We start from the raw sequence: 13,755 nt of genomic DNA on the forward strand, positions 1-13,755 counted from the left end.
TGTTAAAATATTTGTCACTAACTAGTACAGTTTTTTGTGCTAACTCTATGAATGCAACTCATTTTTGGGGGAAATAAATATTTAACATTTTACTGGCGTTTGTTTGCAGGAACGTTGTCTGTTTTTGCTGTTGAATGAAAATGAGTCTTAACCTACAATCATTGTTTTCGTTAAGCGAAACTGATGCCTTGTACAAAATGCAAGGTGTGGAGATTGTGCCCAAAGAGAAGCAATGCCGAAAACGCCATGATATGTAAATAAAATGTATTCAATTCAATTTCAATTGTTTATTCCTTGATAGAGGAAGCGGGATCCTAGTGCTGTCACTAGGTACCCCCGTACAATGACACCAGAAGCATCTGGCAAGTGTGACAAGTATATACAGTATAAATATTATAAAGGGGCTTTCTAAAGCCTAAGGAAGGAAGGATATTCCTTTAACCCATAATCAATGTTATTTACATAATATCTGGCCAGTATGGGGAGGATCATCGTGTCTCCGTCAGGGGGTCGGGGAGTGGTGGTCCAGCAGGCGTCACGGAAGCGTTGTGTGTGGGGACATCTTAGGAGGTAGTGGATAAGGGTGCTGCTGTCGGGTCTTCTGCATAATGCACAAGAGCGTTGCTCAGGGGATGCGGGGATACCAATCTCCCAAGCAAAGTCATACCCAATGATGATACGGGCAGCAATCTCGTCCCTTTTCGGCGACCCTTTCCCATAGACGTACGAGAGGTCAGGAAGTATACGGAGGACATCGTACCAGGTGGGCGGGGAGTTCAGGGGGATGGCTGCTTCCCGAGCTTCTCTCTGTTTGCGGCGAATTTGGGTCCTAAGCTGTAAAAGTGTTCGAGGAACAACGTAGTCAGGTGTGGCCTTGTTGCAGCCAGTCTTAAAATGTATTGACGGAAGATTTAATTGGCGCTGTCAGAAAGGAAGTTGTAATGAAAAGGTCTCCACCGGAAAAAGCCCATGGCTAACCTAACCTCCTAACCTAACCTAACCTAACCTAACCGAGCTTATGTTAAGCAAGATTGGTCAGCACTTCTGATTTATACACCTGTAAGTTACACAAAAAGAATCCGCTAAACATGAGTTTCACATTTAAAATCAACACGAAAACTGTATCTTTTTAATGCAAGTTTAAAGAAATTGGAACAGTTCAAATTTTTAATAAGACCCAAGTAAATAAAGCAGCTGAATTATATAACCATTGTTAGTCATTTGGTTAGATTTAATACATTCGACAACTACTGTATCTATCTATCTCTCTCTCTCTCTCTCTCTCTCTCTCTCTCTCTCTCTCTCTCTCTCTCTATATATATATATATATATATATATATATATATATATATATATATATATATATATATATATATATATATACAGTATATGACTGACCGACCGACCGCTTGTTGTGGGTGCCGGCCGGGCCGGGCCACACGCAGCAGCTACACCAACATTGCAGTAAATTGTGAACAGCAAATCATAAGACAAGGTCGCTTCGTCGGCCACTGGAGATGACGGCAGGTGGGCGGATCTTTGACCGAAATATGCCAACTCAATTGGTTGATTTTAAATTCCGCCGACTAAATATTATGTTCCTGGTTCAATCACAACAACCCAATCTTATGAGTTCATATTAGCCACTGGATAGTTCTTATTTTTGCCAGTAGACAATCAGATGGTTCATACTGTTACCACTAGATGGTACTCAAATGTACTTGTATAATGTCTATTGATTACTTGACTAATAAATGTACTTTTAAGATTTATTAACACGTGATGGAAATATAAATTCACTACATCTCATGTTACAATTAGTAGTGCCAAGTATGAGGCAAAATAAGTCACTGGGGCTATTAGCATTATATACTAGTTTCTTTTGGAATATATAACCCTGTTGTTCGAAACGTAATCAATATTCTACAAATTATTTTAACTACACCAGATAATGACCCAGATTATTACCGTGATTATTATCCAGATTATTACCGTGATAATTATCCAGATTATTACCGTGATAATTATCCTGATTATTACCGTGATAATTATCCTGATTATTACCGTGATAATTATCCAGATTATTACCGTGATAATTATCCAGATTATTACCGTGATAATTATCCAGATTATTACCGTGATAATTATCCAAATTATTACCGTGATAATTATCCTGATTATTCCCATGATAACTATCCTGATTATTACCGCGATAATTATCCAGATTATTACCGTAATAATTATCCAGATTATTACCGTGATAATTATCCTGATTATTCCCATGATAATTATCCAGATTATTACCGTGATAATTATCCAGATTATTCCCGTGATAATTATCCATATTATTACTGTGATAAGAATGACTCGTTCTTTTAAAACCCGGATTATGTACAAATGATAATAATACAAAAGAAATCAATATAGCTGATGTAACTTTTATTATCAACATTAACAACCTGGAGCTGAGGGTCTTATATCCCCTTAATTCCCTCAAAGGTATGATAATGGCTCCTTATCGAACACGAATGGTGAGGGCATTCAGTGACTAAAATTTGCTGCCTGTAAAATTAAGGGACACTAATGACTTTGTATAATTAAGGGTCATTATTATGATACTTATGACCTAACAGATAAAGATACAAGTTAATTAGTTTCTTAGTGTAATTATAAGGGTTTATTAGTCTACCTTCTTCAGCTGTGATATATAAGGGTGATAAAATATAATTAAATTACTAACATTTGCATTATATAGCGAGTGAAAAAGACTTGTTGGTGATATGAGAGAGAGAGAGATGGACTACACCTCAGACGCAGTACAGTTTTAACCCAAAGACTCTATAATAATTAGGATGATTAGTGTAGTGTAGTGTAGTGTAGTGTAGTGTAGTGAACACCATATAGATAAAAGGTGTAAAATTCTATGGCTGTCTGTCGTGGTCACAGACAGATAGACGAACAGACAGAGCCATATTGAGAGAGAGAGAGAGAGAGGGGGGGGTACTACAGCATATGCAGTATGTAGCTGGAGAGGCGAGTCACCATACACTCTTTGAGACGGTCTGGGTGATTATCAGGTAACTTCAGGTAGTCTCTGCGAGCCTTCATGTACAGGGCGATACTTGCCCCCACAACCACGACTGTAAACACACGTAAATATGTAAACGTTCATCAGCTGAGAACAAACGTTGGAATTTAACACACGTAAATATATAAAACATTCAACTGACAATAAACATACTGTAAACATTTAACACACGTTAACATTCATCATCTGATAATAAACATAAAGATATAGCCAGGTATAATTACTATCATTCATATAGTCAGCATATAAACAAAATCCTTCACAAGCTAAGAATGAAAACTTTACCTCAGTCGTTTCAACTGAACATCTGGTAAGACTTCACGATATTGTTATTGTTCTAAATATTGGCAGGTTGGAGAAGGGGGGAGGGTTAACCTGCTTGTCTATAGAGAATTGTGGTTTTATTATGAGTCTATCTGGCTTTACAATGATGAGAGAGAGAGAGACAGACAGATCAGGTACAGAACATGAAAACCATACCTCCTCCACCTAGCATACTACCCCCAACCACTCTAAACCTGGTCGTGTACTGGCCAGGTTCGTTTCCCTTGGTGGAGACTGCTATAAACGCCACCGACATCATCATCAGAGTGACGCCCATGATCCCGAGGCCCACGATGATACCACCGCCGATTGTCTTGCCGTTCTTAAGCTTGAAGAGTAAATGATGAAAATTAGTCAACTGGTGAATGGTGGTGGTGAAAGTGGTGATGAAAGTGGTGATGGTGGTGGTGGTAGTGGTGATGGTGGTGGTGGTAGTGGTGCTGGTGGTGGTAATGGTGGTGGTGGTAGTGGTGATGGTGGTGGTGGTGGTAGTGGTGATGGTGGTGGTGGTGATGGTGGTGGTGGTAGTGGTGCTGGTGGTGATAATGGTGGTGGTGGTAAAGTGGTGATGGATGGTGGTGGTGGTAGTGGTGATGGTGGTGGTGAAAGTGGTGATGGATGGTGGTGATGGTGGTGGTGAAAGTGGTGATGGATGGTGGTGATGGTGGTGGTGGTAGTGGTGCTGGTGGTGGTAATGGTGGTGGTGGTAGTGGCGCTGGTGGTGGTAATGGTGGTGGTGAAAGTGGGGATGGTGGTGAGTGATGGTGGTGGTGAAAGTGGGGATGGTGGTGGTAATGGTGGTGGTGAAAGTGGTGATGGATGGTGGTGATGGTGGTGGTGAAAGTGGTGCTGGTGGTGGTAATGGTGGTGATGGTAGTGGTTATTACAGATCTAGGTCAGGTTGGGAGAATGCTGATCCGTAATAAAATTACTTTAATACACTTATTATTGCAAAGTGCTCTTGGCATCCTGTGTACCGTCGGTAACGCCGTGGGCTCGTAACACTCGTCTTGCCTGCGGTGCCCACCGTTTCTCTGTGGCTGTCGGTCACACTAGAATAACCCGTTACAGTACATCTTTTCCTCACACAGCCAAACTGTGGAATGCTCTGCCTTCTTCTGTGTTTCCATACTGATACAATCTGTCTCACTTCAAAAAGCTGGTTTCCTGGCATCTTCGTGGTGTAGATTAATAGGTATTTTCTTTTCTATTTTTAATTTCTTTTTACTCTTATTTTTTGGCCCCCCAGACCCCGTTGTGGGTCGATGACCTGTGCCTGGGTGGGCTCTTCCCCGTAAAAAAAAGGCAGGCTTCAATAGGAACTCTCCGTAATCCGGAGTCATCTCGACTAATGATTCATGACAATGGTGATGATGGTGATGGTGATGGTGGTGATGGTGATGGTGGTGATGGTGATGATGGTGATGGTGATGGTGGTGATGGTGATGGTGGTGATGGTGATGGTGGTGATGGACATCATGATAAAAGTAATATTATGGATGGCATTGTTGATTCATAATAATAATTATGTATATGTATTAATAATAATAATTAACAATTATTAATTATATGAATAATAATAGTAATAATAATAATAATCATCATAATAATAATAATAATAATTAATAATAATGATAATAATAAATCTACATGAATAAAAGACAGACAGACGAACCAGACGAACAGAAAGATAGATATATACTCGTACAGATATAGACACAGACATAGAAACAGACAAAGAGAAAGACAAAAAGAGACGAACAGAGAGACAGGTAGACAGATAGATAGACGTATAGACTGATAGACATAGACATAGACAAAACTATATATAGACAAAGAGACAGACAGAAAGATAGACATCCATATAGACCGACATACAAATATAAAGAGAAACAAACAGACAGACGAACAGACAGACAGACAGACAAATGTATAATCATACCTTAATGCCCCGCTGCAGGTAAGGGTTACGCCTGTCTTTCACCCACATCATGCCAGGAGCTGATGCAGTATAGTCAGGCAATTTGTTCACTTTCTCTTTCCTTCAAATACTTCTGCGGTACTTTGACCACCATTGTTTTTGTATCCTTCTCATCCACAGTAGATATATCATCTTCCATTTCTTGGTAGCCCACTTGATCATCCTTCCACTTGGCCACTTGCTCTGTCCACTTCCACTTGGCTACTTGCTCTGTCCACTTCCACTTGGCCACTTGCTCTGTCCACTTCCACTTGGCCACTTGCTCTGTCCACTTCCACTTGGCTACTTGCTCTGTCCACTTCCACTTGGCTACTTGCTCTGTCCACTTCCACTTGGCCACTTGCTCTGTCCACTTCCATTTGGCCACTTGCTCTGTCCACTTCCACTTGGCTACTTGCTCTGTCCACTTCCACATGTCCGTTATCCTCCACTTGTCCACTTAATCCATTCCCTTCCACTTTGTCATTGGTATATCCACTGGACTCCCTCTTATCCAAGTACCCAACCTCATCCACACATCCATCCTTATTTAAACATCCAATTGCATCCATAAATTCACTATCATCCATACATCTACTCGTAGACACGTAATTAAGCTTATCCACACGTGGGTTGGCTGTTGCTGAAGTAGACGCCGACATTCTGCAACAAAGACAAAGACTTGCATCACCTGTAATTAACACCCAGCACAGGTGAGTGACATATTCAGGTATTAATAACACGTACAGGCACAGCTAATACACGTGCGCTGTCTATCTATCTATCTGTCTATCTATCTATCTATCTATCTATCTATCTATCTATCTATCTATCTATCTATCTATCTATCTATCTATCTACAGTAACTATCGTCTGCTCACACAAAAAAATAAAAGGAGATTAAACTGAAATAACCCAATATAAACACACACACACACACACACTACATCCTTGACCACCGAAGGGTCAAGATGTACCTGGCGCTCATCTCGGAGCAGCCAGGTCAACTGTTAAGTTGGACCATACCAACTCCCTCCCCTGAACCCTCCTCCCCACCGGAATATCAACAAGTTCTCGCCAGAAGTTACTATTTCATTTAGGAAAGGAATGGAACCAGTGTTAAACAGAGGTGAACAGTGGTGAACAGTGCTTAAGTCAGTGAGAACAACTCAACAGTAACAGTCGCACCCAAGTTAACCTTCACACAGTGAGGTCCCAGGTACCCAGTGATAATGGCCCGTGAGACCCAACAACCAGCGATGTGTTAATCCGTCTACGATAGGAAGGCCTGGGACCAAACCTCACTCATATAACACCGTCTGTGAGGGAATTACTACACCACGTGAGGCCCCGCATAACACCATCTGTGAGGGAATTACTACACCACGTGAGGCCCCTCATAACACCATCTGTGAGGGAGGGAACTACTACACCACGTGAGGCCCCGCATAACACCATCTGTGAGGGAATTACTACACCACGTGAGGCCCCTCATAACACCATCTGTGAGGGAATTACTAAACCACGTGAGGCCCCTCATAACACCATCTGTGAGGGAATTACTACACCACGTGAGGCCCCGCATAACACCATCTGTGAGGGAATTACTACACCACGTGAGGCCCCGCATAACACCATCTGTGAGGGAATTACTACACCACGTGAGGCCCCTCATAACACCATCTGTGAGGGAACTACTACACCACGTGAGGTCCCTCCTAACACCATCTGGGAGGGCGTTACTACACTACGTGTTTGCTGTTCAACACCTACAATAATCTGTATGTTCACTGTATGTTCCTTTACCTTTCTCTAATGAAGACTTTTGTTAAACCACCAATGTATGTAATAAGTCATTTATGTCCAATGTATATTTTCAGCCTTCGGGCTGCAGAACTTTTTCAATAAACCGTTAATTATTATTATTATTATCATTATTACACACACACACACACACACACACGCACACACACACATCTTCAACTTGTTTACAAAATCAAGCTGTTGACTATTGTATTCTTGACTGGTGGTTCTCTTGCGCATGTTCGTTCGTTCGTATCCTCTACATGACTCACGCTGCTCTTAACAGAATGTGAAATCATTTTCAATATTACGACACAGAACTATTTTAGGAGACGAGGAAATATACCTGGCTATATTTAGTTACTATAAAACACACACACACACACACACACACACAAACACACACACACACACACACACACACATACTACTACTACTTTGCTGTCATTCGGAATCGAGCATGACGATCATCCAGCTGTGAGACAATATGGGATCAGCAGAGCCATCCAGAGATGTTGCACATGTGGAGACATCTAATGCGGGAGGGGCGGCGGCAGCGTCTTTCCTGTGCTGGCGTTTTTTCGCCTTGGTTTGAAGTCGGGCTAACTTGAAGTAACCTAAATCCTAACTTAACGTAACGTAACGTAATGTAACGTAATGTAACGTAACGTAATCGTAACGTAACATAACAACATAAGATAAAATAACCTAACCTAACCTAACCTATTTTTCACTTTAACTGAGGGGCTTTTGTCCTACTTTACACCTTAACTAAAGGGGTTTTGTCCAGAGGGCTTTTGTCCGAGGGGGATTTTGTCCGGACCCCGCCGAGGATACCCCATCAGGCACTCGGATTTAGGTTATTTGTTGCTGGGCTAATAAACAACCCTATAACACACACACACACACACACACACACACACACACACACACACACACACACACACGCGCGCGATATTTTCAGATAGGCCTTTGGGCAACCCCCTGCATCCTGTGCAAAGTGAAGCGCAAAAGCGTTTACAGTGCCCATCAGGGAAGCACGCGGAGTTCATGCTTGCCTTCTTTACTTATGTATTAAGGACTCAAGTGTTTGAAGGAATCACACACACACACACACACACACACACACACACACACACACACACACACGAGTTACTTCAGCATGTGGCCTGCATTACCTCGCACAGTATAGCTGTATATTTAGGGCAGGTAACCAGCCCGTTCCATCAGCTGCAAACTATAATAATTTGTATGTTCACTTCATGTTCCTTCTTCTTTCAGTAATGAAAGCTTTTGTTAAACGGCCCACCTACCCCATGTCTTTGTATGTAATAAGTCATTTTTGTCCAATGTATATTTTCAGCCTTCGGGCTGCTGAACTTTTTCAATATACCGTAAATTATTATTAGGTTAGGTAGGTTAGGTTTGGTTTGGTTAGGTAAGGTTTTGTGACTTTTTCCTGTCTTTTTTTTCCTGGATTCGTTAAGGTTGGTTAGGTTAGGTTAAGGTAGCTTAGGTTTGGTTAGGTTAGGTTTAGTTCCGGAAATCAGGGAGTTTACATTTATTTAGGCGAATTACATTTAGCTTTGTACTATATTTTTGTTTATTCTAACTTTAACCTCCAACATTAACCTCCAACTTTAACCTCCAAAATTATCCTCTAACATTAACCTCCAACATTAACCTCCAACATTAACCTCCAACATTAACTTCCAACTTTAACTTCCAACTTTAACCTTCGTGTAATGTCAAAATTCACGGGTGACGCCAAAATTTGAAAGAGACGAAGAAATGGCTGGAAAATGGTGTAATTGCATTCCAGTGGACCGGAGCATTTTAACGCTGGTATTCCTTCGCCGTTTATTTGGTGTTATATCCTAGCAAAGCTTTCGCTCTAAACCTTGAAATACTGTAATTACTGTAATAGTTTGATCAGATATACTGTAATTACTGTAATGGTTTGATCAGGTATACTGTAGTTACTGTAATTACTGTAATGGTTTGATCGGTTATGAATCAGTTACTGTAATGGTTTGATCAGGTATACTGTAGTTACTGTAATTACTGTCATGGTTTGATCGGTTATGAATCAATTACTGTAATGGTTTGATCGGTTATGAATCAATTACTGCAATGGTTTGATCGGTTATGAATCAATTACTGTAATGGTTTGATCGGTTATGAATCAATTACTGTAATGGTTTGATCCACGGTTGGCCTATTTAAATCAATGTTTTAAACCAAATAAAAACGTTTTGTTTGGTTTTAATCTATACCCTCTCTCTTGGTGGTAATAAGTTTTATATGGTTTTTATTACTTACAGCTGATCTTAATGATTTAGAGTATAACTGGAAAAAGTTTAATGTAGGGTGAATAGTAAAGTAGTGTGGGAGGTAGAATAACTGTATAGGGTTGGAGGAAGGTTATTAAAGGCATTTATGAGAACAACTGGGCAACAGTAAGAGGAAATGGGAAGGAAAGTGAAACATTTGAAATAAATGTGGATGTTAGACTAGGATGTATAATGTCCATGTGGTTTTTCAATATAATAATAATAATAATAATAATAATAATAATAATAATAATAATAATAATAATAATAATAATAATAATAATAATAATAATAATAATAATAATAATAATAATAATAAGAAGAAGAAGAAGAAGAAGAAGAAGAAGAAGAAGAAGAAGAAGAAGAAGAAGAAGACGAAGAAGAAGAAGAAGAAGAAGAAGAATTAACGGTTTATTGAGAAAGTTCAGGAGCCCGAAGGCTGAGAATATACAGTTGACAGAAATGACTTATTACATGTGGGGGATTGTTAAACAAAAAATAAAAATAAATTAAGTAGAGAAAGGTAAAGGAACATACACTGAACACAAAAATTAGTGTATATAGTGGAGGTCACATAGGCCATGTGCACTGAGGTGTTAAAAAACAGCAGACACACAGTGTATTAACTCCCTCACAGATGGTGTTATGAGGGACCTCACGTCCATGATGTGAAACAAAAGTGAATAAATCAATTAGGCCTATATCAAGCTGTAGACCGTTACTGACCGCGTGTCTGTTCACATCATCCGTAACGTATCGGAAACGGTTCAGCACGGAAACGTTTCATCACGTCAAAATATTCTCCTGGAGATACCGAGACGTGACGGAACCGATACGTGACGGTGACGTGCCGGTCAGGTGTGAACAGCTCCATTTGATTATATGGAAGAAATTTTGACTGACCGTTGCCGAACCGTGATGTTACCGATACGTGATGTTACCGATACGTGATGGATAGTGTGAATCGGCCTTTAACACATCGCCACTTGTTGTTGGTCTCATGGGCCGTTATCACTGGGTACCTGGGACCTCACTGTGTGGAGGTTAACTTGGGTACAACTATCAGCTGTTACTGTTACTCTTTAACCTTTTTTCACTGGCTTAAGCACTGTTCATTACTATCCAACACCGGTTCCACTCCTTTCCGAAATTAAATTGAAACTTCTTGCGATAACTTGCTGATATTTCTGTTGGGAGGAGAGGTTGATGGGAGGTAGTTGGGGTATGGGCCAACATTACCCGTCATGTTAATTTTTGACACCATACATCACTTTAAACCTTGGAACCTGTACATTAAGAAAATATATGGTCTCATTTTTTCTGATGGGATTTAAGGATGAGATTTAAGGTCGTATATGTCCAGGGAAGTAAGTGAAGAAAAAATCGCTCTAGAGGCATGACGCACTGAGTGTCTAAGGTGATAACAGATCAAATACTACCGCTTGGGTTTTCAAATTAAGTTCATTATATAAAATATCAAAATCATAAATAACCCAATCAGTTACTATAAGTGTGCAGAATAATATATACATAAAGTGTGCATACATGGTAGATCCTGTGTTATGAACGGCCTTTTAGTAAGACAAAAGTAAGGGTATGGGTCTCCTCGAGCCAGCTCCAAAAAGTGAAGAGTCTACTGACGTTTAAAGAATCACAGATCAACAAAAGGAACCATGTCATAAGACTCTCATCATCGATGGCATGGCATTAGTTCACGAACTATCAACTTTGTATGTAACAAAATGTGCAGAGTTTGCAGACCACTTCATCAAAGCATTATCAGCTAGGGGAAAAAGTTATGATATTTTGCATCTTGTCTTTGATCGTTATGACGTAGGCCACTCGCTAAAACAAAGAAAAAGAAACCAACGCTACGACAAGGAAGCAAATGCATACAGTTATGAAATCACAAATTCAATACAGATTAAAGTCTGACTCAAGAAGTTACTCAGCAACAAAACTAAATCATCATTGACCACCTATCTAGGAAACAAAGCATTGCTTCTCTTCCACTCAAGCAAAACCTCATTTGTGCCATCAACAATGAACAGTATTCAGTCAAATGGTGAAAATATTGAACAGTTGAAAAGAAACCATGAGGAAGCAGATGCTCTGCTCATCATTCATGCCATGCACGCATCACTTAAAGGCAGTACTGTATACATTATAGCATGCACCGAGATGTGTAACTGTCAAGCAGATGATGAGAAATGGCTAAACAAGGTGACAGAATCTGTGTTTTACACAGAAGAGTCTGACGACGAGAACTGAAGCGATGTAGTAAATAATAGCGTGTGACTTGTATACTAGACTGTAATACTATAAACTAATAATAAATATTAAATGGATGTTGTAAGTTTTTCAGATAATGGTAATATGTAAATGTTTAAATTCTTTTATTTGTCTTCAGCGACCATATTGACTAACTACATTCTCTTCTATGTCAGAGACAGGATGACATATGATATATGAGCAGCTAAGTTTGTAACACACTTAAGATATTATAAAAGCATTCATAATATATTATGTTAACTTGTGATCACATAATACCACAGTTTCATGTTATTAGTCATGTTTTAAGTTACTTAGGACTTAATAGTAATACGTTTGTGGTTGATTACGTCGCTCTTTGATAAAACGTCTCTGATGGCACCAAATTTATAATAAGCCGTTCAGAAAAAAAAATTACACCATAGTTTTTCTTAGCCTAGACGTTATAAGGACTAACATGAAATTTGTATGAGATTATAGAAGCTCCTAACACGGAACTTAAAACTGTCGTTCACTGCCACACACACACACTTGTTCTCTACAACCTTCTCTGCTGCATTCACTACAACGTTCTCCACAGCCTTCTTTACAACGTTCTCTTCAGCGTTCACTACAACGTTTCCTACAACGTTCTCTTCAGCGTTCACTACAACGTTCTCTACAACGTTCTCTTCAGCGTTCTCTACAACGTTCTCTACAACGTTCTCAACAACGTTCTCTTCAGCGTTCTCTACAACGTTCTCTTCAGCGTTCTCTACAACGTTCTCTGCAACGTTCTCTACAACGTTCTCTTCAGCGTTCTTTACAACGTTCTCTACAATGTTCTCTATAACGTTCTCTTCAGCGTTCTCTACAACGTTCTCTACAACGTTCTCTTCAGCGCTCTCTACAACGTTCTCTACAACGTTCTCTACAACGTTCTCTTCAGTGTTCTCTACAACGTTCTCTACAGCGTTCTCTACAACGTTCTCAACAACGTTCTCTTCAGCGTTCTCTACAACGTTCTCATCAGCGTTCTCTACAACTTTCTCTATAACGTTCGCTACAGCGTTCTCTACAACGTTCTTGGGTACTTACGTGCTTTTTTCGTTGCTGTTGTTATTACAGTTTTAATGGTTGGAATTATTGTTTTTGATGTACTGTAGACGCTGGTGCTGTAGTTGTTATTGTTGTAGTAGTTGTTATTGTTGTTGTTGTTGTTGCTATCGCTGGTATTGTAGTTGTTTTTGATGTAGTGGTAGTAGTAGTTGTTATTGTTGTTGTTGTTGTTGTAGCTGCTATACCTCTCTCGTATCACCAGGTGGAGGTAGAGTCTTCGTGCTTCTCCTGGCCAAGTCATTTAGTCACTGAACACAATAACACAAGCATTAGAGATGTCACACACACGCACACACACACACACACACACACACACACACACACACACACACACACACACATACATTGGTGCCACCTCAGTTGACAAATCTCACCCTCGGAGCAAATTTATCTACAAACACATCACAAAGTAAAATAAAATTATAACACATAGAAAAGTGACATTAATTGATAGTAAAGAATTTGTGTTCCTATTTATAGAAAATTAAAACTTGAAGCTGAATATTTTTTCACGCAGTTGCCATCTAGATGTCCACTACTTTGGTTGATAATATTAATGACTTTAAATTTTTCCCTTTTTATCATTATTATTATTACTGTATTATTATTATTATTATTATTATTATTATTATTATTATTATTATTATTATTATTATTATTATTATTATTATTATTATTATTATTATTATTATTATTATTATTATTATTATTATTTTTATTATTATTATTATTATTAATTTATATCTTAAATTTATCAAGTAGAAACAAAATTCACCGCCAATGATATAACTGACGAATATAATTATCTCGAAATTATTATTATTTTTTAAGTAGAAAAGGTTAGGATTATGTGCTGGCCTTGTTCGGTAATAAAGGGG

The 13,755-nt window shown here is 39.2% G+C and overlaps 2 protein-coding genes across 2 annotated transcripts; both read right to left on the reverse strand.

The window, feature by feature from the left end:
* Positions 1-2,981: 2,981 nt before the first annotated feature.
* On the reverse strand, positions 2,982-5,449 carry LOC121854751. Its single transcript, XM_042349492.1, has 3 exons — positions 5,355-5,449; positions 3,569-3,740; positions 2,982-3,140 (listed from the first exon to the last, which is right to left on the reverse strand). The coding sequence occupies exons 1-3, from the start codon at positions 5,403-5,405 to the stop codon at positions 3,004-3,006; spliced, it is 360 nt and encodes a 119-aa protein (XP_042205426.1). The 5' UTR covers positions 5,406-5,449; the 3' UTR covers positions 2,982-3,003.
* Positions 5,450-5,549: 100 nt separating this feature from the next.
* Positions 5,550-13,110, reverse strand: LOC121854752 (circumsporozoite protein-like). Its single transcript, XM_042349493.1, has 2 exons — positions 12,857-13,110; positions 5,550-6,035 (listed from the first exon to the last, which is right to left on the reverse strand). Exon 2 carries the CDS (start codon positions 6,032-6,034, stop codon positions 5,552-5,554), a length of 483 nt encoding a protein of 160 aa, XP_042205427.1. The 5' UTR covers position 6,035; positions 12,857-13,110; the 3' UTR covers positions 5,550-5,551.
* Positions 13,111-13,755: the final 645 nt, after the last annotated feature.

The sequence above is a fragment of the Homarus americanus genome, unplaced genomic scaffold (assembly GCF_018991925.1).
Source record: "Homarus americanus isolate GMGI-L3 unplaced genomic scaffold, GMGI_Hamer_2.0 scaffold53233, whole genome shotgun sequence".
Classification (NCBI taxonomy): domain Eukaryota; kingdom Metazoa; phylum Arthropoda; class Malacostraca; order Decapoda; family Nephropidae; genus Homarus; species Homarus americanus.